Below are 26,549 nucleotides of genomic sequence, written 5' to 3'. Positions count from 1 at the left end.
GGCAGCAGTTTGTGAATGGCTGTTTTTCTTGCACAGCAATCGATATGCTCAGGTACCGAATGCAAGGCACAGCTAAATGCTTTGAGTGGAAGCACTAGTGGCTGGAAGAGAAATATTTGTGAACTTACTAAAAAAGGAAAAAAGAAAAAAAGGAGGAACTTAATAAATTTGCATAATTATTTTAATCTATAAATACAAAATGTAATCCAGCATTCAAACAGTTCATCACACCCCCCACCTCTGTATAGAAGACCAAAGAGTAAATGATCTGAAAACTTAATTAATAAGGCTGGTTGAGGATTTTACTAAGTTTGCATTATTGATGTAATTTGGAGACAGAAATCCTGCCAAAAGCAATCTTTCTGTCATTCAGCTGCAGGAAAACAATACACCATAATGGAAATAAACCACCAAATAACTGGAACCTCATCCACACCACTTACAAAGAGGTGTTCAGATAATATTAGCCAGCTGTTCAGTTAATTTTCACAGTGGATTCATCAACTATGCAAGTGGTTGTTCCATTAGAACATGACTGTATGGATCCAGGTTCAAATTTTGCTACAAACTGATGAGCACAATATACCAATGTAAATTAAATTCAACGATTACCACACTTCTTTGACCTCTGTGTAGTCAAAATGATTTGCAGATGCCAGCCTGGAATGAGTAAGAGGTTGCGTTCCTGAGCGCTGCCAATAATCCACTGGAACACTATTCCAAGAAAACACTGATTCTGTGAACAGTTGTGCTGGGAACCCTATAATCTTGGAACTTTCTTATCTAAAATGGAGGAAGTAGGCACTTTCACATTCTTAAGAGCAACACAGACACTAGAGAAATTTTAAAAATAGTGTCCAGTGGTGCTAGGAAAAAATAAAAACATAAACCCGGGAAAGTAATTCAGAAAAAAAGGAGGGGAAAATCCAACTCTTTGTAAATTGTCTGTTGATTGTTTTGCTCTCTTGTGAGAAATCTTAATTCTGCGCATTCCAGTGAATGGCCATTCGCTATTAATTTATCTTCTTTCTGACAGCAAGTGGAGCACCATTCCAGAGTTTCAACATTCCCTTGATGCTGCTCTGCTTAATGCTTGTGTGCTATTTAAACAAAGCATATTCCAACCAAATCTGACTATATATGGAATTCCCTGACAAGTAAAACTTTGGATGCCATACAAAAAAGAGCCATGAAAACAGAATGCACACAAAAACCCACTCCAGACTGCACAAACTGGGCATGCACTACACCAGGCTCTTGGTGGCGAAGGTCAGGTACCCAGTGTGCCCAACCACCTCCCTCAGTGGCACGCCACTCTTGAACTGCACAGTCCCTTGCTGCAGATTAGCACACGGGCTACCTTGGTGTGATGGGTTGCTGCTGTCAAAGCCAGTGCTAGAATTATCCTCAGCTGCTTTTCCAAGGTCAGGGATTTGCAAGCTAATTGTCCTTACATTGTACACTCGGAGCAGAATTTCCAAGGTGTTAATTTCTGTAAAACCATATTCTTCCATTGCTAGGCAGGTTCTTTGAACTTGTTCAATGCAGGGGGAGAAAGAGCAGATGCGGCCACCTGCAAAATAAGACAGGTAGTGGAAAAGAGGGCAAAAGCCGAAATGAAGCAATTTTCATCTTTTTTTCAAATTCTCCCAGATGCCCATAGAATTATTATTATACAAAGTGAAAACATTCTTCAAGAAAATCTTCATAAGGCAACTTTGTTGGTTTAAAGCATCAGCACAAAATCAAACACGGACAACTCTACAGGATGCTTCAGACCCTTTAAAAACAACAACAGCAACTTCATTCATCTTCCACATCCAATGCTGCCCTCGACATTTGTTCACAGTTAAACTGTTAAAGTTGATCCCTTTAGAGCAGTGGCTCTTTTGGAATCATTCTCCAGTGTTCTGGACTGAGGCACCAAACTGCAGTTGGCACGTACACAAAGCCAGAAGTCATTCTTTACACACTGCACAGGGCTAGAGCCCCAGCGTGCCTGCACACGCCCCTGACAAAAGGGGCTGTGTTTAGCTGAGGATGATGGTATGCATGGACAGAATAAAGGGATCTCTCCATGCCATAGATGGAGTGCTGTTAAGGCTTTACCCTTTTAATCAAGCTGACTAGCGTGTCTCCTGAGCATTGAAGTTTACTGGCTATCACATCATGCAGGCTTACAGTAAATGCTGTAAAACTCTAGGACAGGACTTTTAAGTGATAAACTAACACTTGTCTCCTTGTCTGTGCACAGTTCTGATTTTTGATTCTGAATACGGAGTATTAATAGGCCCCCTACACCTTTCTAAGTGATGCAATGTCACCTTAACAGCTGAGAATAGAATGATTCAGATTTACTCTGAAAAGCCACAGCCAAATCAGATCAAAGAATTATAAGGACACTGTCTGCCATAAAGCCAGGGCATGTGCTTTCACCCAGGACACAGTGTCCCCCGAGGCAACTGCCCTTCCTGAAAAGCTTTTGTGCAGGAGGAAGAAACACTGGGCAATGCAGCTTCAGCTATTGTTTCACTTATTACAATTAGATGAAAATGCCTGCTGACCTGATTTACATTCCTTCTCAGTCCTCTCTTGGGCTCATCCAGTCAAACCCTCCAACACCAGTTCATCTAAGTAGTTAAAGAACCGGTACAAGTCAGAGCAAAGCATCCTGCTAAAAACAGAGGCAATGCTGGGACTACATGAAGCCTGCTTTATCTCAAACTCCCCTTTCTTTCCTTTTTCGTTTCTAAAGTCAGATCTCTAAAAAAAGAAAGCATCAGGTCTGAACGCGTCACTGTAGCACTCTAGTTACTGTGCAGCAATGATGTGCTGGGTACTGCCTCGGGAAGAACACTTTCCACAACCATTAATCTACCATACACTAAGTGGGATTTAATTTTAGTCCTCAAATAAAGTCTCTGCACCAAGGGGTTCTTATCATGAATCTTCAGAACAAAGTACCCTGGACAAGTAATTCCCTGGAGTGACAATTAAAACCCAAATCTAATAATCACCTGCAAAATTAATGCTGGTATGTGTCTTTATGAACCAAGTGTGTTGATGCTGATTTAATTGCACAGCCAGTCTATTAACTCCCATGAAATTAGATTTGTATGTTCATCAGGATGGCCAGCACTACCAAAATGTTCCGGAATCAGACAGCTAATCTTTTCTGGCCAAAGCACTACACACTTCTACCATGCTTGTAGATGTAAAACAGAAGAGCTCAGGAAAAAAAATCTGTTACATAATTAGAAAGCTACTATGATGCACACATGTTATAAAGAAAGAATTTATATTCTTATTGTGTAGGATACTGAACAAATGTCTGACTTAACTAAATGTCAGTTTACAATAACTCTTTGTCTGCAAAGCAAGAATCTGCCGAGAGACCAGAGACTTACTACTACTTCATTCAGGCTTTTTGGTTTTGATGTTTTATATTGCCATAAAAAAGCAATATATATTTACATTTACAGTACGTCTGTTCTTATTTATTCTGACTCTAAGGGTTTGAAGATATGTTTAGGCTTTTGAATTCACATGCTCTGGATTTACAGTCAGAAACTCAAAGCCTGCACACAGCTGTTGCCATACAAGCTGCAAAGCCACCTACGGTTCTTGTCAAGCCTTCAATTAAAGGCAGAGCACCCTCCCTCTTGCCTCGGGCTGGTCAGCTGAGCACAGCACGTCAACACCAAACTTGGTGAAGATTTATCAGGCTGCCTCCTCACAACTGCTGGGGGAAGTAGGGTTACAGAAAACAGGCTTTCAAGTCGTTTGGTAGGAAGAAAGCTCTTGCTTGCAGTAGCAAATATCCAGAGGGGAAGCACAAAAAATAATGTTACTTTACTTCCTGTACTGCTGGAAGCTTCTCAGGTGTGAAAAAAGAGAAAACAGTGAACTGCTGGTATTACATCTAAGTGAGACCATCCAATGGGTTTTAGTAGATCTGCCAATTTTGTTTTTTCCCCCTTTCATGCCTATTCTTCTCATTATTTTTATACATCCCTCCCAAATAAATATACCTACAAAGGGCTTAGAAGCAAATCCATCAAGCATCTGTTCTTAGAGATCCTAACAAGTGGGAGAGGGGTCCCCTCTGCTTCTTTCTGTACACACCATCAGGCAGGCAGATCTGACTTGCATTACAGGCTGGAATTATTTGATTAAGCAGATATTAGAAGAGAAGATTGGAAAGCTACAATTAGCAGAACGTTGGAAGGCAAAAATGAAATTGCAGTTCCAGACTGTAAGAGGCTGTCTAAAATAGAAACATTTGGGAAGTTTCAATTCCTATGGTGTGTTTAGACCAGCAAAAAAAAAGAGTAGAAAACCAGCACTCAGAAGGACATGCTCATCTGTCCTAGGAGCAGAGACACTGTCATCTTTAACAGAGCAGATGCTTCTGAATTCTGCACACTGTGGACTGCCCTCTGTACCCAGCTGGACTACCAGCTAGGCAACACCCCTTCTGTCACAATCACCAAACAGATATAAATCTAAATTTCAGCATTCACAGTTCTCAAATTCTTTGAGAGCCCTCTTGTCCTTTAGACACCAAGAGGCTTTTAGGGCTTAAAGGACTTGAATATGCATTACTTTGTCTTGCCATGCCAAGGATTCCTTAGTGAATGAAGAAAAGACCTGAACTCCCTCCCTCTCCTCTCCTTGCTAGGGCACATTGCTCTGTTTGTGGATCACAAAGGGGTGGACTAGACTAGAGAGCAGTGAAAACATCTGAATGGAAACTTTTTTGTACAAATTGGGTTTGTGTTTTCTCAGAGCTCTCCTTTTAGGAAAGCTACCGTTCCTATATTTGGTTAATGAGATCTGTGTGTCATCATAAATTGATATAGTAATTATGAGAGATTAATCCTGTTCACATTGGGAAGCTGTGTGAGCTTTTTGATCTGAAGAGCTGTCTAAAAATGTGTTTATTCATGTATAATGCATCTGACAAGTGCTACAGTTGAGGAGAAGAGAATAATGAGACTCTATGAAAGACTTAAGCTTCTTGCTACCTTCAATTTTACAGGGAGTTAGTTTGAAGCATTCAATGGAGAGGTTAAATATCCTGAATCCATAGCCTGGAACAAGCCCACATAGTCCTGGCAGTCATTGTAACCAGCAACAGAGTCAGGAGGATATGAAAATGGAAGTACAATTCAGACTGGAACGATTAGAAAAGCGAGCTTAAGGGAAGGAGGAAATAGAAGATTTTCATCCATATAGCACTGCACATTTCAACAGCCTGTATCTAATTGGTAACTGAGGGACACACCATTGCATCTCTACAAGAGGCCAGTGCCTCCGAAATTGCCAGAAAGTTCCTGTGCAACTCCAACAAACAATTTTGTTTCTGGTTTGTCTGAGCAAGGACTAACATCTCTACCAGCTCTATTTAGCCAGTAAGAGCATTAGCTTTCAAGTGTGGAAAATCTCAGTGCCACCAAATTGACAAGAACTCCAATGATATAGAAAACATGTCCAAGAAATGTGCTCTCACTTGTGTAGGTTATTGTACGTGTCACAAGTGCTCTGACAGGTTCTTTCATCATCCCAGTATTATTCAGAAGATGCAAAAAGAACACATGTAGCGCAGCACCATTAAGTTTTAGGGAAAAAGGCCAGTAATTTTAGAATGATTCTGTGACAAAAAGAATACAGAACAGCATTTTTACCTCTGGCAAAAGAACACAGCTTAGGTTTTGTGCCTTCACTGCATTGTTGTAACTGGAAGATTACGTTACAAAGATCTCAAGGAAGAAAAAAAACACCACACAGGCATTATCTTTGTGTAGGGGTGAGGCAGGAGAGTCACTGAGCAGCATCACTGTGGCATTTACTCTGTGCTAGTAGGACACTAAAAATATTGTCTCTGCAAAAGGGGACAGAATGTCCTTTAAGTGTGTGTGCTCGTGGGCGATTTGATGTAGCTTCCCTGACAAGTGAAATTAGAGGATTTGGCTGTTGGAAGAAATTAAAGGATGTTTCTTGATTCAGAAAAGAGAATTTTCTCCAAATCACTTGCCAGCTCATTAATAGGAGCTTGATGTGATTTTCTGCAAATGTGACCTTAACCTCTGCACTTATAGGTGCATCATTCAAAAGGAATTTATTCCTGCTCATTATTATAGGCTGGTAAAAGCATGTAACAAGGAAATTAAAAAATCAGTTGGCTCCATACCGGGGAAGAAAACCTAACAACTTTAAGGATCCTTTCTTTAAGGATCCTTTCATCTCGAAAGACTTCCTTCAAACTCTGTAAAACCCAGTAGCTTTGGCTGGCATTCCACAGCAAGGATTTTGATACAGGAATCCTTCTGCTTGACTCTCTAAAAGTGAAAGAATCACTTGTACTTCAGGCCAGGCCCATTGTGTGCACCTGACAGACCCAAGCTAGGGCAATGCCCTCACACAAGGTTCAACAACTGGGGCTGGCTCAGCAAACAGCCACTGCTTGGCAAACAGATGAAGCTACTTTGTGCGTTAGCACCTGGTCCTAGATCCCAGGGGGACAGCTCTGCACTAGACCAGATGGCCTCTCAATGTTGAGGGGATATGCTTCAATTTAAAGTTAGTTTGTGGATCTTTAACCTCGCTTTGAGTTAATTCTCCTTCAAATCAAAGCATGTGCTACACTAGCAAAGGCTGGTGCTGACATTTTAGCAAGCATTTATTGCTTCATCCATTTATTCCAAAACAGTATCCTGGGGACACAAGAAATGTTCCCACCAACTGGAGTACCACTCTCACAGGTGGAGAATGACAGCATGCTAGACTGTCAGGCTCCCCTTCCTGCCCCAACACATTCCCTGTGTGTTCCTGAGGCAGCCCAAGTCTGAAAAACATCAGCCTCGATGTCACTCTAGGTGCTCTCAGTGGGATTAAACCCTACCCAGATACCACAGGGGTGAGAGCTGTGGCCAGGGATTTGCTCCTCAAAGCCACACCTCAGTGGTTTAAAAATGGGACCATGAATAACCTCTGAAGCTCAAGAAAAATAGCCAGTGGGACTTCCTACATGGACATGGAATTGCAGAAGCCCAAAGAGGGAGATGTTCAAAGCGAACTTTACCTGCAGACTTTTGGGGGGAGAAGTGACAGCACCGTATTACCTGACTCAGGTGTTATTTAAAGGATCAAAATTCAACAAACTCATTATCTAGGGGCTTTATAATGCTCAAGAGGGAATGGAAAATCTGAATTTAAGAGTAAAATCTTTAAAGAAAGAAAGGAAGTAAAAGAGAGGTGGTTTTAATAATTTTGTGACTCAGAGTGTTAAACACCACAAGGAGCAACTTAAAATGCAAGAGGCTAATCCAACCTAATATATGGCTGTAATTTTCCATCCCCCTACCTGAAAATTTAAAATCTGTATGAAAATTATTGTACCAGTGGGTTTCTCCCTCATCTTCCACAGCTTTGGAAGAAATAGACAGTATTTATGAGAGTAGAGTAGGTGGGTGCAGAATTATATTCAAAGCACTACAGTATTCAGCTGTGAGATGACTGTGAGTCAAAAGTTTCAGGGCATTTAAGAATGGTAGAATATTGAGGATATTTTTGTTACCTCACAATTTTTTCATTTTTTTAATGTTTAAAAATTTAGCCAGAAGGGGTTAACATCAACTTTGCAAAAACTACCAAGGTCAGATATTGGGAACAGCAGCTATGACTACAGAAAAGCATTAATCAGCAGATGCTGCAGAAGAAAAACAGTGCAGGTCTGGAAATGAAAGGAAGTTCTGCAGTGCAGCAGTGCCTCAGAGATCCTTCAAGCAGCATTTCTGTGACTGGTGACATCAGCACAAAAGGATGCAGCTGAGATGCAAACCTGAACGTAGGCAGAGAGCATCACCAGAGAACAAGAACCTTCTAGTCACAAACCTACTGTGCCATTTTATTCTTTCAGCTCTTCAGAGGTTGGCAGTGCTTTAAATGGGAGGCCAAGCTACTGTAAGTAGTGTATTTACAGCATACTGCAAGGCATAACTTGAGTGATAATTGTACTCTGTAAAGAGGATCATTAACACTCAGCCTACCAGGAGCTGCAACTATTCAGGACCTTGAGCTAAAGCAGGAGAAAAAACACTGATCTGATAAGGTTTTGTTAAGGTTGAAAACTCTCCCATACTGTCTCAGCTGAACACTCTATCACTAGTATTGTGGTTTAAAGGAAGAGAGTACCTAACACTATATATTGAATTTGCTTAGTTCTGATTTAATTCAAAATACCTTAAGACTTCAGGGACTAAATTACCACTATGTGGCATTATATTTGCTGGCTGTGATATTTGAAGGGCACATCACAACAAAACCCACAGTGTGAACGGTTCACATGTGACCCTATCCAGGTCTGAGAGGGTGTGGATAGAAAAGAGTGGAACGACTCATGTCCTGCAGTGATGCTTTATCACTACACGAACCCTCAACCCTCGGAAAGGGGTTGAATAACAGCAGAATGTACACAAGCTGTACTGCAGAAGAGCTTTAACTCTGTCAAAATAAAACAAAGGAGCACTGTTAAATTATCTGCCTGTGGTAGGGAAAGGCAAGCAGTTACAGATAACCTTCTGTCATATTTTAGATTTAACAGCTGTAAAAAAACCATAACAAAACTACCCACATGAATAAAACAGGAAAGTGTGTAAGTTTGTACATATTACTACTACAATCAATTATATTTTATATGAAAAACAGTTTTTGTTTAAATGCAAAATAGCAAAACTTAAAAAAATGCCCCCAGTTAGTCAGGTACCAAGTTGGCCAAGAGAGGAGCCTTAGACCCGGACTAGACCTCAGACATGGGAGGCTGTTTGCAGCAAAAACTGCAGCAACGATCAGCAACTTTGCCTTTTGAGTGGTTCATGAAGTGAATGACGCCACTTCACAAACACAGAAATGTGGGATTTTGAAGCCTTATTTATACTGCCTAAGCAGATGTAACCTTGTAGCATAGCACAGCACAGAAAAGTATAGCCAGATGGTATGGCCAGTTTGGGACTATAATACATTTTCTAGGATTTCAAATGCTCGAGTGAGACAAGGATTCAAAACTTGGAACTGTTCAAGCAGCCCTGCTTAGTATTCTAAGCATGCACCACTTAAATAATTCAAATTGGACTGCGCAATGCAGCGCCTTCTAAGCTGGGAAGTCAGCTGAGTGTTGTGCTCACTAGATTAGATAATTTGAGCATGGGAAGGGCATCGTACAGTGCAGTGATTTTTTTTCCCCCCTTAGGACACACTGGAAAGCTGCTACAAATTGAGCTGTAACCACTGCAGGTACAGAGTGCTAACAAGGCTCACTCTACTTATTCACTTTTTAAAGAAAGTGTGTTATGTGGGTATCACAAAGCTTTCTAGAAAATTTTCAGTAGTAGCTGAGGTAGCCTAGCAGCAGGGCTGGTCCTGACTCAGCAAGGCAGTGCACATTCAGTGACCTTAAAGAACAAGCTTAAATCCTGTGATTTCAAGAAGACTTAGTGATTCACTTGAAGTCCAGTCTGTGATTATATATTTTAACAAAGAACTGGGCCTTAGCATGTAATTGAGTTTTTTTAAACTCATGTCCCTGCATGGGCACTGTTCAGCACACCATGCTTTCTTGATTAGAAAAGTCACTTTTGTAGATGGAAGCAATTTGGCAAAAGTTATTTCAGATCCATACTATTATGACATTAATTAGAGGAAAACTTATTCCAGGATAAAAGAATTATTTATTCACTGAAGCTTATTTTCCAATGGGGAAAAGATGTATAATAAAGTGATGAAATCTGTGCAAAACCTCAACAGCAGTTCTCACTTGCTGTCACAATCCCAGAGTAACTGGCATAAAATAGAATATCCTTTATGTTCCATTCCCACTGCATCCAATGGCAAACTTCTCACTAGCTCCAACCACAAAGATTTAGGACATAAACTGGCAAGCATATTTAAGTGTAACCACATTTTTTTAACATTACCACTGGGGTGCTCTGTTAAATAGGTACAAATCTGCAATGATGGATATGAACTGAGGCTGAACACCTTTTATACAAACACCTTTCCACTGAATTGCCAAAGAAATTTGCTTTCAGCATTTATTGTTACTTCTGCTTCCCACACACCTCAGATCTACCAAAATGCAGTGGTATTGACCACTATGGAACTTGACAAAGGTTCAAAGGAGTTTTTATAAACTGCCCATGCTAATTGTAGCAGCTCACATGGGCCTGTAGGAAAAAATTGTTCTTCTCCTTTTAAATCTTCCACTGTAAATTGAAGATGCCTTTTGAAGGTTTTACAGCCTTAGAAATGCCAAGAGACTGACATTTGAGAACAGCGATCACACAAAAGAAGGGAGCACATCTAGCGTATGGCTCAAAGGCAGAGATGTGTGCACAGTGCTTCCTGAACAGAAAGAGAAAAATGCAGTTACCTTCAGCTTTTAATGCTGACTTTGCATGTCCTATGGCTTCCCACGGAGATGGAATATCTAGGAACACAGCATCTGCAACGTTTGAGACGCCAAAGCCATTTTTGCAGACATCCTGGTTGGTCACGGTGACCAGGTGCTCCACCCCATGCTCCCGAAACTCCTCCCGCGCCTTCTCGGCCCTTTGTTGGTGGAACTCCACTGTGTACAGGTGCCCAGTGGGAGCCACTGTCCGGATGAGAGCATGGGAGAGGGACCCACTGCCTGTACCTAGAAAAGACAAACAACTCATGAAATTGAGTTTGTCAGTGCCAAACACCAGAACAAAAGTCTTCTCCATTAGTCTTCCTGCTTGGAACACTTGTTCAAAATTCAAATGAGCACAAACCACTGGTTCAGCTCCTGAAAGAGAACAGTCCCTCCTTCACAAGGAGAGAGGGACTAGGTGACCTAGGAAACAGTCTTCTGAGTCCTCAAAGCATTCATGAAAAAATCTGGCAAACCCAGGATCTGTCCTATCTCCCCGGAGTAGGAAACTAATGCCAAGGGTCAGCTATAGGTGTAACAACTGCCTCTAGAGAACACGAGGAAGTAAATGGAACAGGAAAATTTCAGGGAAATTAACTGGAGAGGTTTTTTTCGAAGTGTCAGACTCTTCTGGGGTGAAAAGAGATTAAGGCAAATTTTAACGGATTTTCAAAACCTTATACTTCACTAAACAAAGAAAAGATGTTGGCAAGGGTCCGTGCTTGAAAATCCTATTAATATCCATGCAAATAAATGGCTGTCAGTATACAGTTTGCTTTGCACAGATCTCTTAAGAGACATCCTCAACTCCCACTGGAATTACCCAAAACTAAGGCCTCTTGGCTCCTTGCAGCCACACTGATCAAGCACCTGCTTTCACAGGTCACTTACACACACACACACCTACACAAGCTTAACTTAGTCTAACAAAATCTACCACAAAATTGTAAGTAACTACAATTACCACATACAAACAGGGACTAACAAGACAAAGATTTTTTTTTTCCTTGTTTTAGTTTGATAATTTAGGAAACTTACTTTAAATGATCCGCTGGCATATTAAATAGATGAATGACTAATAATGAACATTTTCACTGAAGAAAACACCCATATACCAATTCCCATTGCAAATGACTCACTCAAGTGGCATTTAACAGAGTAACCCCCCAAATTCAAAACTCCACAGCAACCCCAAATTATCTGTTTATTGATTCATAATTCTGTGCTTGGAACACATTTCTCCTGTAGAAATAAAATCAATTTCTAGCTATTTTCAATGACTGTTCAGCCTGAGGCAAGTTCTTTCAGCTAACATAAATATTGAAGAACTTACAAAGGACAGAATCTGAAGTACAGCAGCTCAGAAACAAGTAGCAACGAAATTAATTAGGGGGCACAGGGGCTGTCACAGCCGCTTAACTGGCACAGTCCTTTCCATAATCATACAGTGTTATAAACATATAGTATTGGCTTCTCGCAAAGTATTAAAGTAGATATTATATAATGCTAGAAATGCTTTTTGCTGTGTGGATGTAGTTTTCTCTCCTTTTAGCAAGAATGCTAGCAAGTGTGAGCAAGTAAGATAACCTCCAAGCGAGCAGAGGATGAGGCCCAAGGAGCTGCTGATCAACACTTTGTCCGGGGAACAAAAGGGCCCAAAGGCTGCTCCGCCCGGAGAACGGGCAGCCAGGAGGGTCCGAGAGCCGCTATCACCGCTCTGCCCGGGGGACAAAGAGGCCAAAGCTGCAATCAGCCCTGACTGTCTGGAGAATTAAGAGATCCACCCTACCATCGACTCTTACCTAGCGGGCCCAACCCCAAGAATCAAAAGAAATAAAACCACAAGGCAGAAGACTACGCATGCTCTAAAAAGGCGGACCCAAGGAGTGGCCATGCAGATCAATTCCTGGAAAAGTTTTAATATGAATAGAGAAGAGACAGTAAAAATGGTATAAAAAGGACTCACCTCGAGCATCAGGTGTGCTCTTGGCAGAGCCCCAAGGCACCCGGCCGTTATCCCTTTGCTTTATTTTATGTGTCTCTTATTGTCTTTATATTAAACTCTTTAAATTCTAACAGGAGAGTGAACCTCGTTTTTCACATACAGGAAGTCCAAGTTCACTGGCAGATCCCAGGTTCTTGCCCTCTAGTCACATTAATGGGAGGAACACTGTTATGGCACTGTATTTAATCTGACATCTCTGAAAGGGGAGACATTCAGACTGTAAACAGAGCTCAGGCCCTTGTTTGCCACCGGATCAAGCGGCTGCACCGTGGAATCAGCACTGCTCCTCTGCTTCCCTCTGAGAGGGCTCTGACCCAGCGGGCAACCTGGCACCCCCCTGCAGCTTCAGCAGGGCAGATTAGAGGTGGGGGGGACCTACAGATTTTAGCACTGGCTTCAGAGAGGTCCAAGAGAAGAGAGAAACTTTTACACATATGTATTTAGTAAAGTGAAAATACAGGTATTCAAGATAGTATTAAAATAAAACAAAGAAAAAGCAAAACACACCTACATGTGCATACATCAAAAACTACCCTGTCATGGCACTTGTAGGATTGAAATGTCAACATGAACTTTTCCCTGGTCAAAGGAGTAATGGTAGCACAGCAGCCACGTGGTTGTGAAAATTCAATGATATATCTGCATAGCAAAGAAATAGTATTCCATTCATATGTTTTTAATGACAAAAAGCAGGGAGCTATTACTCACAGGATGCTAAAGACTGAAACTCTGCTTTTACATTTCATGCCAAAAGAGAGGATTACACAACTGAGAACTATTGTAAAATGACAGAATTTAATTGTTTTAACCTCTCAAATGCATAGTGCTGCACATCTCTCTCTCTGCTAATCTAAAGGAGTGAATAGGAGGCCTGTCAGCACAGCTGGGCTGTAAGCAGAAGAGGAAGGCAGCTTGCACATGTATCCAGTTTCCTTGTTCATATTCTTTTACATTTTTAATCACTTTCCTTTTAATTCTGCTCTTGAAAATACCACAGAAGATACCATTTGTCTCCTCCATAGGAAAACCCATTAAGTTTTTTGGCTTCTTTTCTGATACTCTTCTTTTATTCACAAACACTCCAAGCCAAACCCTGAACTAAAACCAGGATGTTGAGAGTCACCACTTGCAGGCGTATTACAGACAGAGCTTTTGTTAAACAAGGTTGCCGGGAAGTATTTATTGTTGACTGACTACCACAAACATGAGAACAATACACATGTATCCCATTTTAACATATCAAATTCTACCACATTATTATTATTAATGGGAGTATTTCTGAAGATGCTGCCTCTGTAACAACACTCTCAAAACTGCAGGAAACAAGGAACAAGATGGTTATGAATCACCCACCATTGTAAAGTCTCTCTTTAAAAACATATTCTGAACCTGTGACATGATGATGACCCTTAACTTTCATGTGCCCAGTAGATCAGCACATTCGATGTGATCCATTAATTTGAGAGTCTGGCATGAGTCCATACCTGCCACAAGCCCCAAAGCCCAATCAGCACTGTCTACCCAAGGCAGGGGGTTCAACCCTATGTTTTTGTGATATTGTAAAAGGGGAAATTAATGTTTTTAATTCACCTTCTTCCCTGCAAATCTGCAACATTCAACATTTCTGTCCTCCTGCCACCTTCTCAATTTCTCTTTGTCCTTATTTCAAAATCACTACTGAAAAAAAGCAAAATAGGACTCAAAGAGTCTTAGGCACCAGTTTGGACTAAGTTCTAGTCAGGTACAGGTTTCCTTGGGAATTGAAAGGTATCCTTAGCATGATACAGAATCAGTCAGGACAGCAGCAAAACATGAGGAATACTACTGCAGACATGTACTAGAATGCTACCAAACCAGAAATAGCATACCTGAATTACCTGTATACAAATGAAACAAAAAACTGGATACTCAAAAATTACTGTTTTGCATCAGAAGAGCCAAGACAAGAACTGGAAGAACATCAGCAGATTTTCATTCTCATAGAGGTGCAGTGAAATGCCTGTGTTCCTGATATGACCTAGAAAGCAGAAGGTAAGACAACTAGAACAACCAATTTATAATTTTTACACCAGGATGCTCCCTTTCTGACAACCTGCACTATAAATAGCCTTAGAAACTGTTTGCTCTCTACCACAGGATAATGCCCACTTACCTATTGCACATTAATCATGAATGGACTCTGCAGAAGAGAGGTAAAACAACAACAATTCAAACGGTACTGAAGACAACAGCACAGCTGCTCCTATAGAGCTCACCTAGGCGAGCACTTATGTCATTGCTAATTTTCACTTGGAAAATGTGATGCTCTTTCACATTGACTGTTCTGTGATCTCAAACATCTTAGTCAAAAAGCAGACATCTGCATTGCAGACATTTAATGAGACACCGCAGGGGCCCCAATATGCCACACAAAGCTCAACATCTGAGGAGGCAGCACTGTGCAGGGGCAGCCCAGAGTAAACTAGGAATGGGCTCCATTTCAGTCCAAAGGCAGGAATTAAGCTCCTGTGTTAAACCCACAGGATTTACGTAGCTAATGGCCCTGCACAGATGCAGTATCCTTTCCTTCTTCTTGGGCTCAAGCACATGACATTCTCCTTCTCAATAGGGGAGTGTTTCTGCTCCTCTCCCAAAACAAAGAGAATACTGCAGTTTTAGGATTTCAGTCCTAACAAGTGGACACCTATTGAAACACTCTAGATCAGCACCTACTGATATTTCCTTCTGATTTGCAGACAAGAAAGTATTGATCAGACAAACTTCTCGACTGCCCTGACCTCCAACAGATCTGTTCTTCTCACCCTCTGCTTATTCAAGTGACAGGTTTTCCACAGAGAAGCCTCCACATACTTCAGCCATCCTGAGGCAATGTCCACGTTAAAATAATTTCTCACCTTCTCAAAGTAGCAGTGGACAACATCTGAGCTGTTCAAAAATAAAGCATGTTCTTTCAGCATAGAATACTGCCAACACTGAGCATCACTACAGCATCGTGCACAGCACTTAACTGATATAGAATCCAGGGCACATTTTACACTGTTTTCTGTTTAGTCTGGTTTCCTTATTGCAAAGGATATTTGTCTAATCTCCTGGAATCCTACCCATGCTATAAATATAAGTGACCTGATTCTGTGTTCCACTATGTTTTCTCTTTGCAGGCTATCGCTTAGCTTGTCTTCCCTAGAAATTTCTCATCATAGTGCTTCTTTTTAAAAAAAGAGCTACAAATTGTCATTTAGGATCTATAGATGTTTACAACTGTATGTAAGCAAAAGCATTTTGGAATAAAGCTGAATAAGCTCTTAAGTGCATAAAAAGGCTCATATTGCTTGCAAACGGGAAAAAAGAAAAGTATGCAAAGTGTTATTTAATACTGGGTTTCTAAAATATCTAGTAACATTTTAGTAGAACTTAAGCTTCTGATGCAAAATTTGGCTACCTAAGATATTCTGAAATGAGTAAATACAACAAAACAATCACAGTGTTGCTCTATTTGTCTCCTAGCTACGCCACTTAGCCCTAGCAAATAGTAAGATAGGTCATGAGTCAGCCATGAGAACGGAAGGAGCCTCAAAACCAAGGGAAAATTAATCTTGAGAAAGAGCTAACAACTCCACAGCTAAAATCTGTCAGGAAACACTGAACAGATGAAGACTGCTCGCTGTACATGACAAGTTTGTATAATGAATTGTAATGAATATATGAAAAGATATTAAGAATTTGATGGAAATTAACCCAAATATCTTACTGGGAAGATAGTCAAGGGCACGAATCATGGTGGCAGAGGTAAAACACGGGAAGAGCATGGACAGAGAAGGAAGAAGAGAGGGGGGAGAGAATTTCAAGGAGATAAGGTGATGGTTGAAAGAGAAAACAGCTAACCAAGAAGTTCACTTTACAGTCAAGAAGTTCCCTTTACAGAAGATTAGCTTCTCTCCTGCCTATCTGTCAATGACACCATGCTGAAGCAGGCATTTTAGGCAACAGGCTGGAGATCAGAGAGGGCCTCTGCTCACTGACCAGACAGAGGACTTGAGGCAAGGATAGTAGGGAGGTTTTCAAGGCTAGCACTGCCTACAAAAGAATGTGAAGAATTAACTTTTTCTTAGAGATTCAAATTTTTCTTATAGATTCAAAAGTCTGAATTTTTTAGGGAGGAATATTCTACAAAATGGACATAATAGTGTTAAGAACATAGTTAGGTTCAGAGCTGCGTGAAAAGTGTGCTTCGTGGTCAGGTGAAATTACAGGACGAAAGTGAGTCCAGAAAGTCTGGAAACAAAGGCTTTAGGGTATGAACGGCATTCCTCACCAGCTGCATGACAGCCACAAGTCTGAATACATTACAGTGATGCCTCATGTGGTCAGAAGTTTGGTTCATAGAATCATCAGAGACTCATAGAATGGTTTGGGTTGAAGGACACCTTAAAGAGTCCCTAGTTCCAACCCATCTGCCTGGGGCAGGGACATCTTTCCAGTAGACCAGGTTGCTCAAAACCCTATCCAGCCTGGGCTACACCACCTCCAGGGATGTGGCATTCACAGCTTCTCTGGGCAACCTGTGCCAGGGCCTGAGCACCCTCACAGTAATGGGCTTCTTCCTAATATCTAATCTAAATCTACTCTCTTTCAGTTTAAAGCTATTACCCCTTGTCCTATCACTCCATGCCCTTGTAAAATTTCCCCTCCCCAGCTCTCTGCAGCCCCTTTAGGTACTAGAAGGTGCTATATGAGCTCACTGGAGCCTTCTCTTGTCCAGGCTGAACAACCCCAGCTCTCTCAGCCTGTCTCCATGGGGAAGGTGCTCCAGCCCCCCGATCATCTTCATGGCCTCCTCTGGACTTGCTCCAATAGATCCCCATCTTTCTTACTGCTCCTCTGTTGGGGGCCCCAACACCAGTTCAGTGCTTTGGTATGGCAAGAGAATACTGTGGTTTATGACATTTGTACTGATGAGGCCTTTCTAATACTTCAAGAGGTGCTATACAAAGAACGGGTTTTCTAATTCTTCTCTCACTCTAACCTGAACAGCTGCAAAGAGGTAGATAAGGGAGACATTAAAAAACACAGCCATAATTAGTTTGGGCACATTCCAGAATCAAATTAATACTTCCAAACTTTGGTCTGTAGTGTACACTAAAAACAAAGCTGCCAACAATTTACATGTCCTTATGACACAAAAATTGTAAAGACACGAGCAGTATTTGTCAAAAAGTCTATAAGCACTTCAGAAGAGTCATAAGCATAAGGCAGACTTGCTGGGACTCCACAATAAACTCTGAAACATTTATTAAGTATCCATTAATCATTAAGTCCTCATTACTTTTTTATGAGTGTACTCTTTAACAAAATCTATACCCAGGCTGTGAGTTTGAAAATTTCGTAATTGTTTTTGAGAAGCTCTAGTGTAAGGCTGGGTGGGAACTCCTGTTACTCCTTCTCTGAGAAACCATGAGGAGCCAGAACACCGCTCTCAGCCTTCAGAAATCCAGTCCCTGAGCTCAAAAACCCATTGCTGTGTGGCAATGAATAGGGTTTAACAATTTTTAATTTGGGATTTAGCTGAAGGGAAACAAAAAAATCCAATTAACATTTTTGCTCATGTGAGTCCGATTTTGTGAATGCTGAAGGATCACTGGGATGGTGGTTAAAGTACTTTTGACTAAATTATGTTTTGTCTAAATACTCTGCTCCATCAAAGCCAAAATATTTTTGAGATTTATCAGATTACATGAGGTTTCACATGCTGTACTATTAGGACAGTCACTCTTATGTCTCACCATGGAGAGAGGATAGTAAAAAAGCTTTGATGTGTGGGGACTGGAAAGAAGGGACTTTTTTTTGGAAAAAATATTTGAAAGGTTTCATATTGGTTCCCATGTAGTATCAAAAATAAATGTAAACTCCTCAAAATCAGCTGTCAAATGGAATTATTATCCTACAGGGAGCCTAGCCTGGGAAGTTGACATCAAGACTAGATTTGGAGAGTGGGGTGACACAAAAGTGAAAGATTTAGCCTTTTCCATTATCTAGGCATTGCTGCACATGCAATAAACACAAATGGGATTATTAGAGTTACCTGACAAGAATGAAATTTTCATACTATTGGGCCACTCATAGCAGGAATTTAAGCAGCTATTTTGAGTATCATAGTTCTGGAAAGATGGGGCAGTTAAAAACTGTATCCAAGTGGGGAATTCCTCAGAGCAGGGACCAGTATTTCAAAAAGATCTTAGCTCTAGTAACAGTGCTAACAGTTTCAAAACTCAACATACCTTTATAAATTAGAAATTAGCAGAAGACAGAAAAAGGATCATATTCCTACACCTCCATGTCATCAGGCAGATGCAGAGTCTCCTCACAGCCTCCTCAACAGAGTATGCCTGGGTCATTTTAATTATGCATGTACTGCTGACAAGCTTGTTCTTTATGTGTTTATTAGAGAGGATTAAAAATAGTAAAAATTGTATTAATATGTTTGTATCTTCTAGGACAAATCATGACTAATCAATTTAAACTATATAATTAAAGTGATATAAAATCAAGCCTTCTGGTTACTCTACTCCATTTTTATTATCACATGCAGAGTATCATTTATATTCACAACATTTTCACATGACACAGAGGGTATTTCATCTTACTTTTTCAATCATTTCTTCTCACAGTTGTGGAGACTAATTCAAAATTCTGCTTGCTTACAAAGGCTAATACAGGACACACTTCCACAGTTGAGTTAGTAAGACAAGAGGAAAAGAGCCCAGCTTTTTTTACAGAGCCTGCTTTGCCAGTCAGTACAGCAACTGTGTATGTAAGTCCAAATAATAAAAAGGACAGACCTCTGTGCTAATTAATGCTCAAAATACACCTAAACCCAGCACCAGCAGGAAGCAGACTCAAGAGTCTTACGAGACCAGATTTCCTGTTGTGATTCTACTCATCATCATTGGGCTGGCTCTGTCTAGCCCACAAAAGGTTAATTTAGAGCTAATGATTTTGGATCACCAAATACCATCGAATTTAGGATGGCACCAAAGCAGGCTACATCACCACACCGGAGGCTCCAGTCAACACCTGTCAAGTTTTTAATTCAAAGTAAATCTGCAGTAAGCTCTCTTGCTTCAAGGTTAGCCAGACGGATTTGTTGCAGTACTCTTTCTTCTTTCCTTTCTTTGTGGACAGTGAACCTTGCAAGCAATACAAGCATAAATACAGCAGTAAAACTGTTCACTTTGCCTAGAAAGCTGAAGTTGCAATACACTGATAGTACAGGCATTAAAATGAACCTGGTGACAGTTTCCCATTAGCAAAAAGGATTGTTTGTGGCTACGACTTCTGACGCACAACATTTTTGGAAATGGAGTGTTTCCATTTCTTAGCTGTTTAGATAAGCAAGAGATTAAACATTTTCATCCTCTCTAGGCACCTTTGACATTATTGAAAATATTTTATGTACAGCTCTGTACGTTTGACTACTCCAAGTGAGACAGGACATGGAGCAATTAAAATTACCCCCCCCCCCCCCGCCCCAATAATTTGTTATTTATTTTTCCCATCCTGTCTAAACATAGCAGGAGGGGAAGAGCTGATGAATACAGCAACTTGCCATGACAAAACTAAAAACGTCTGATTGTCCTACAAACCAAACTACAAACTCATAGGACCCAACCATTTTCAGAGTATCAGAGGCTTCTGCACAGGGCTTTGCCTGCTTCAAGTGCTGCTGTACAGCAGGCAGCTCAACGCACTGCCTGGTTCTTAATGGGTGAAACTGGATGCAGAAATAAGTGGTGTTTCAGTTGTGTTGGAAAGTGGTCATTATGCCTGAAAAGCTGCCCAAAATTATGCATGAGTGGGAACAGTAAATGGTAAGCGCAAGAAAGTACAGTGCATCACAGTCCTGTCATACTGATCCTTTGCCATATCTAGGCTTGAGAAGTGTATGAAACTGCTTCATAAAAATGCTCAGCCAGAAAAAACAAGGGCAAACTACCTCAGTTCCTATTTCTCCAAACCACCGAGATTCACTCAAATCAAGCAAGCCTCACAGTGCCTGTAGTAATACTTATGAAGACATTATTATAAACTTTATGTAACCAAGAAATCATTTATATTGAATTTCACTCCTTACTTCCGTATCAAGCAAAATCACAAAAGGTGTAATAAATTAAACCAAGTTTAGAAACAAAACACAGCCCTGTGGTGAACACATCATCCATTGTACTATATCAGGGATTTTGCATAAGGTTGTGGTGCTACAAGTAGATTACACTTGGGAAGAAAAGAATGAAATTCATGTACTTACATGGCAAATATATATAAATACTGCCAATTTTTTTCTCTTATTAGTTCAGCACCCTATCACCAGAGTCTCTTTCACCAGATTATCTCAACTATGTTCTCTGAAACTGCAAATTCAAAGCTGGAATCTTGATTCAAATCATGTATTTAAAAATATTTTTTAAGTACTTAACAACAGTTTTAGACAAGCGAAATGAAAATGTTTACGTATTTCTTCTAAGAAGATGAATTAACCAAACACATGCTCAGAGGTATAGCCATACATGAGGCTGCACACCAAGACAACATCAATTTTTGAAGAAACAGCAGCTGATAACATGTGCACACAAAACAGAATTCTTCAACATGTGGGCAGGGAGAATTGTATCACAGTTGAAAAAAAGTGCAACTTTTTGCAAAATATAAAGAAAACCCTGGTTTTTCATGAAAGTGTTGGTGTTAGTTCCTAATAAAGGATTTCAACATAGTAATTGTTACCTGATTCACATACTATGGAGCCTGGCTTCAGTTCCAACATCATGGTGATTAGAGAGATGTCAGTGGAATACAGAATCTGCGTCCTGTGCGGGAGATTCATGGTCCACAGTTCTGGAGTTGGATGAAGAATGAACACCCATCCTCCTTTACTGCAGGTCACTTTGGAGCCATACTTCTTGCCTATGAGGTCTGTGGAATGCCTGATGACCCCATACTTAGTCTGTGTTACAGTTCCATGCTGGACTTTCACAGGAAACATGGACTCGTGGCCCAAGAACACAATAGCTGTGTCACCATCCTTTATCGTATCTCCGTATTCAACAAAACTCATTGTGACAATCTTGTTGCTGACTGATGATTGTCACCTAGAGAAGAATAAATATGTCAGGATAATTTCACAGGACCACAATGGAGCTGAACCTACAGACATAAACCCAAGTAATTTTATTTTCTCCAATACAGAACAAAACCCCACTGTGCAAATAAGACGTTAGCAAGAGAGCTCCAGGAAGTTCAGGGACCTGCATCCACTGTACTCTTGATCCAATTACAATCAATGGAAATATCCCACAGATTTGAACATAACAAGTATTTTTCCTGGTTTATGGCACATTTTAAAGAAAAACCGAGAAATACATCATTATTTACTCAGCCTGCTCCACAATGCTACTGCAGGTTACCACCAATTTCAGCATCCTGCTCAATTACAGTTCATGAGCACTCAGAGCATGTTATTAAGTAGTAACTTCTATTCCCATCTTCTTGCTTATTTCTTGGTGATTTACAACACAAAGACATTCTGCTACTTGCCTGGACCTCAATCACCAGCTATTAGGAACACTAACAAAAGTATACTTGAAAGTTTTCCAAATGAACGTTTAGAGATAGGCTAAAGGCATTAATTTATGCATACACTTGACTAACTACATGGAAAAAAAAAAAATTGTGGCCTTTAATTTGCCATTGGGGGTGCCAAGTAATTGTCTGGGAAGTGATCTCCGCTACAGCTAAATGTAAACAACCATTTGCAAGCTAATGCCAACAGCTGAATCACTTCAGCCCCGTGGTCTCAGGGCTGTTTTAGAGAATTACAATTAAATTTTGATGGCTTTGAGAAGACAATCTAGAAATCAGAAGGCAGCTTACAATGAAACCTGAAGTTGCCTTTCAGATAACGCAGCTAACTATCTACGCTACAGGTTGATCAGTTCATGCAAGAATTGTTTAATGAAGTAATAGGGATCCCAAAGTTAGAAATTAAAGCCTATGCCAGAAGGCTTTGAAAGTCAGATTTTTGGTACATCATCCCTGGCAGAATTAAGAGCAGCGTTACTTTTAGTTTCAGAATAATTACTGAATTGCAGTACTTTTGTACTAAATATTTAACAACCTGGTCCTGCTTCACCATTTTAATTAAAAACGTTCAGTTCTCAAATTGTAGTCTGGTTTTGCTGACCAGAACTCCATGTACCTCAATTTGCTGTTAAGAAGCTAGATTTGTAATTTTTCCACTGCACTCACTGAGGTTGATAAAACAGATGTGCTTGTGGCCGAAACTTCCAAAGTTTATGACATGCTTATTGTGTAAGGTGTTCAGATGCCAAGGCAGAAGAGGCTTGTCTGGACATATGGTGAAATAGCAAAAAAGGCATCCCATGAATTCAGACATCCCATGAATTCAGAAATGTATACATAAAGGACTTTGTGAGATAGAACAAATGCTGTGTTTTATAGCTTACACCTTAGGATTATGTTCGCGTCTTAATCTTTCATAAATGATACTTATAGTTCTCATTCCAGATACTATTAATGCAGTGCAGTTTTCAGCTCTCGTAAGTGTCATTTGAAAGGACCTCAAATGGAAGCCATTTCTTTCACAGTATTTACTGCACTTACACCCATGTGCAAAAGAACATTCCTGCAGAAGGCCTGCAGGAACACTGACTGAACTCCTCTCCCTATGATTACAGCAACTGGCTCCCAGCTTCCTTGCCTTCCTTTGAGCCACTACACTTACCATAGCTAATTGTCACAGAAGTGAATCACAGAATCATCAAGGCTGGAAGGGACCTTTAAGATCACCAAGTCCAGCAAGTCCATCCATGTCAATGCACACTGACATCCCAAGTGACACATCTGTCAGGCTCAGACCTCACCTGGCACATTATATTCATACACTTGGGGTAAAATTGGCATCTGTGAGGAATTTTTGAGGTTTCTTTGCCTCACCCCTTGTCAAGGAGCAAAGTGAGCTACAACCACTTGAAACACTTCCCATTCCCTGGCAGTGCAGAGGCTCCCGCACTGTTACATTTCTCCCGGAGCAGCACACGCAGGGGATTGGTGCAGCACCGCTGTTGCCACACGCTGTGGGGGGAACTGGCGATGGGGGGATGGCAGTGGCGGGAAACTGAGGCGGTGCCCCCCTGCCACGGGGTCAGGACTTTTCTGTGGGATTGCCACGGCTGCAGCGACCTAAACCCAACGCCCCGGGCCATCCCTCGCAGCCTCACAAACTAAACAACTAACACGATTCTGTGTTCCCACGCACACACCCCTCTCCCCTGACCATATCCCACAGGGAGCTCCCGCAGGCTACCCCCTTCCCCCTCCTGAAGCCTGGCTGCAGCCGAGCTAGGCACAGCCGGGGTAGGCACAGCCCCCTCACCGCCCAGGCACACGCACACTGGGGAGTCGCTCCCTACCCCCGCTCAGAGGTGACCCCGGTGCCGGGGCCCCCCTCAGCCCCCTTCCGTAGCCCGAGGGCGGTAACGCGCCTCCTGCACCCTAGCAGCTCCTCAGCCCGTCCCAGCGGACCCGGGAACCTCAGCTGCGGGAGAGTGAGAAGCACGGACTGGACAGGGAAGGGGTGAGAGGTGGGGGATTCGTCTGCGAGAGAGCAGCGTTAACCCGTGACGGCCGCGGGCGCCGGCTCCGCGGGGGAGGAACGCCATCGCCCTAGCGCCCCGTGTCCCCCCGGCTGCCACCGGCTCTCCCCGTGCCCCCGAGCCGTTACCTCCCCAGGCCCGGCCCGACCCGGCCCGGCTCTCCTCACACGCGGAGCCCGCCCAGCACCTCCTTCCGCCCCGGTCGCAGGTTGCTGACGCTCCCGCCGCCTCCGCCCCCGTCAGCCGTGCCTGGAGCCGGGGATTCTCCGCCGCCTGTACCCGGCGCGTTCAGACCAAGTTCCTCCAGCCCCATCGAGGCGCCCGTTTTCCTCAGCCTGTCATGCCCACAGTCCCATCGAAGCATCCATCCCCCTCAGCACACCCGCCCCCTCAGCCCCATCGAGGCGCCTGTCCCCCGCAGCCCTATGGTGACTGCCCCCGCCCCGTCCTCTCAGCGCTCCTTGCTGGGTCCTGAGGAGTGCGGACGGTCACTGACAACCTTCAGCAACCCCCCCGCCCCCGGCAGGGTGTTCCTGGCAGTGAAACTTGAGGGGGCCCAGCGGGTCACTCTGAAAAGCCATGATGGGGACTGATAGCCCCAGGGGGAACTTGGTGTTTATCACCCATTAAACGTGTGGGGTGTTTCGAGGGCCACCGCCAGCAGGGCTGAAGCCCCTTCCCCTGGTAATGATTCTGCCTTTGCCATTGGCAGACCTGGGTCTTGCCTCCAGGGCCCAGGCAGGCAGCTTCCAGAAAGATCCACATGCCCTTCCCCCAAGGCAGCCTCAGGGAAAGGCAGCTCGAGGCCAAGCAAGCTCTTCACAGGGGTTTCATAAGGCTGCTGGAGAAACCACACTGCACTGAAACTCAGAAGCAGCAGAATTGTTATCTAACCCCCTAACAGCATGGTACTAACTCCTACTTCTCTCTCGTGTTTAGGATTGAAGTGATGTGGAGAGCCCTGCCTGCCCCGGTGGTACGGGGGCTGTAGTCAGGAGGCAAGGAGGAGCAAAGGAGGAGAATATCTCCTCATCTTCTGTTCACAACAAGCCCAGGCCACCTGGCATGGGAGCGGTATGGGCATAGCAGGGAGCATGTGAATCACCCTGGACGTGCAGGTAGTGTTCCCGGCTAAATCAGATAACACTTTGTACTGTGCTGCATTCACCAGTAACCTGCAATACACAGTAATGGAGAAAAAGTCATCCTTTCACAATCACAAACACAGTAACGGAGAGCTGTTTAGATGATGATCTGTGATTTTTTAAGTTAATGTGGTTCCACCAAGTATAAGAGGTTTTTTTCCCATTACCTTCAGTGAGAACATATTTTTTGTTATGGTGTTGACCTGCCCATAGCATAATTGCAGTAGTCTTTGTTAGTTATGAAACTCTCCTCCATCTAATCTAAACATAATGTATGCAGTTTCAGAGGTTTCTTAAACTGCAAACTCCTACTCAGCTGTTTTTCTGACTGGCAATCATGGCTCTACTGTGCCTTTATATTTGCACCCACTTCGTTTAATTTTCTGTCATTTTTAGTGTCATTGGTTATATTTGTCATTGTTTATGTTCTCATGTCCTTTCTTTCCCATGATGGGCTGCTGTTCAGATCACTGTGGGCCTGACGGTATGCAAGATTGAGACACTCAGCAGCTCCTCATGTCCACAGGCACTCAGCTCACTGGAAACAATCAGTAATTTTCAACAGACTGCCTACAGTGAGAAAAAATACACCAAGGATAATAACTAAGCAAATATATTTTAAGTGATAAATGGGAAGAGAAGTTTCATTTGACAAGTTAAGCAGATGCAGCTATGGCCAATTTCTTTAATCTACCAGTACATGAGTGTTATGTTTAATTTTCAAGTGGTGTTTAGTTGTAGATTAGGAATTGGAAACAATTCAGTTGTTCACAGCAAACCACCTACTCTTGCTGTTTCCTAATTTGGAATATTCTTCTGTGTTTTCAAGACGATGTTTATCCCCTAATTCTTCAGGTTCATATTACGTTCATGCAATTTCAGAAGACACATTCACTAACTAACACCCATCTCCTCTTGCACTTGTACACCACACAACATTTATAATTAAGCCTCTTAGGAAGTTAGCTGCATGGCCCATGATTAATTTCCCTTAATTCTTCATTGTTAAAGCTCAGTTCAAAGATCTCTGGAGTAATCAGCCCACCTTTCCATCCGGAAATGTAGCATATAAATCAGTATTCACTAAGATTCCATCCCAGCATGGAAAGCGAGTATTCGTGCCTTTATCACAGTCTAACAGGCCATACAGGCTTATTCAAAGGGAGTGTTTCCCAGCAGATGAGGCAGATAAAGCGGGTGATCAGAGGCTGTTGACACAGGGCACAGCATCTGTAATTAAGTCACTAGGGAAGCTGGCACTGAATGCTGTGACCAAGATAGCA

The 26,549-nt window shown here is 42.1% G+C and overlaps 1 protein-coding gene across 1 annotated transcript; it reads right to left on the bottom strand.

The window, feature by feature from the left end:
• Nucleotides 1-275: 275 nt before the first annotated feature.
• Nucleotides 276-24,308, bottom strand: TRMT61A (tRNA methyltransferase 61A). Its single transcript, XM_082282781.1, has 4 exons — nt 24,250-24,308; nt 21,234-21,598; nt 10,430-10,696; nt 276-1,573 (listed from the first exon to the last, which is right to left on the bottom strand). Exons 2-4 carry the CDS (start codon nt 21,562-21,564, stop codon nt 1,245-1,247), a joined length of 927 nt encoding a protein of 308 aa, XP_082138907.1. The 5' UTR covers nt 21,565-21,598; nt 24,250-24,308; the 3' UTR covers nt 276-1,244.
• Nucleotides 24,309-26,549: the final 2,241 nt, after the last annotated feature.

Source organism: Coloeus monedula (genome assembly GCF_965178545.1).
Source record: "Coloeus monedula genome assembly, chromosome: 6".
Lineage (NCBI taxonomy): Eukaryota > Metazoa > Chordata > Aves > Passeriformes > Corvidae > Coloeus > Coloeus monedula.
The sequence above is the reverse complement of the archived record's forward strand: the minus strand, read 5'-3'. Positions and strand labels throughout refer to the sequence as shown.

Excerpts from the sequence above, each read along its gene's own strand:
- TRMT61A (XM_082282781.1), bottom strand. The coding sequence starts at position 21,564 with ATGAGTTTTGTTGAATACGGAGATACGATAAAGGATGGTGACACAGCT. Across the intron at positions 10,697-21,233 it reads CTCCATAGTATGTGAATCAG|GTACAGGCAGTGGGTCCCTC; the intron begins GTAACAATTACT and ends TGTCTTTTCTAG. Across the intron at positions 1,574-10,429 it reads GTCAGCATTAAAAGCTGAAG|GTGGCCGCATCTGCTCTTTC; the intron begins GTAACTGCATTT and ends CTTATTTTGCAG.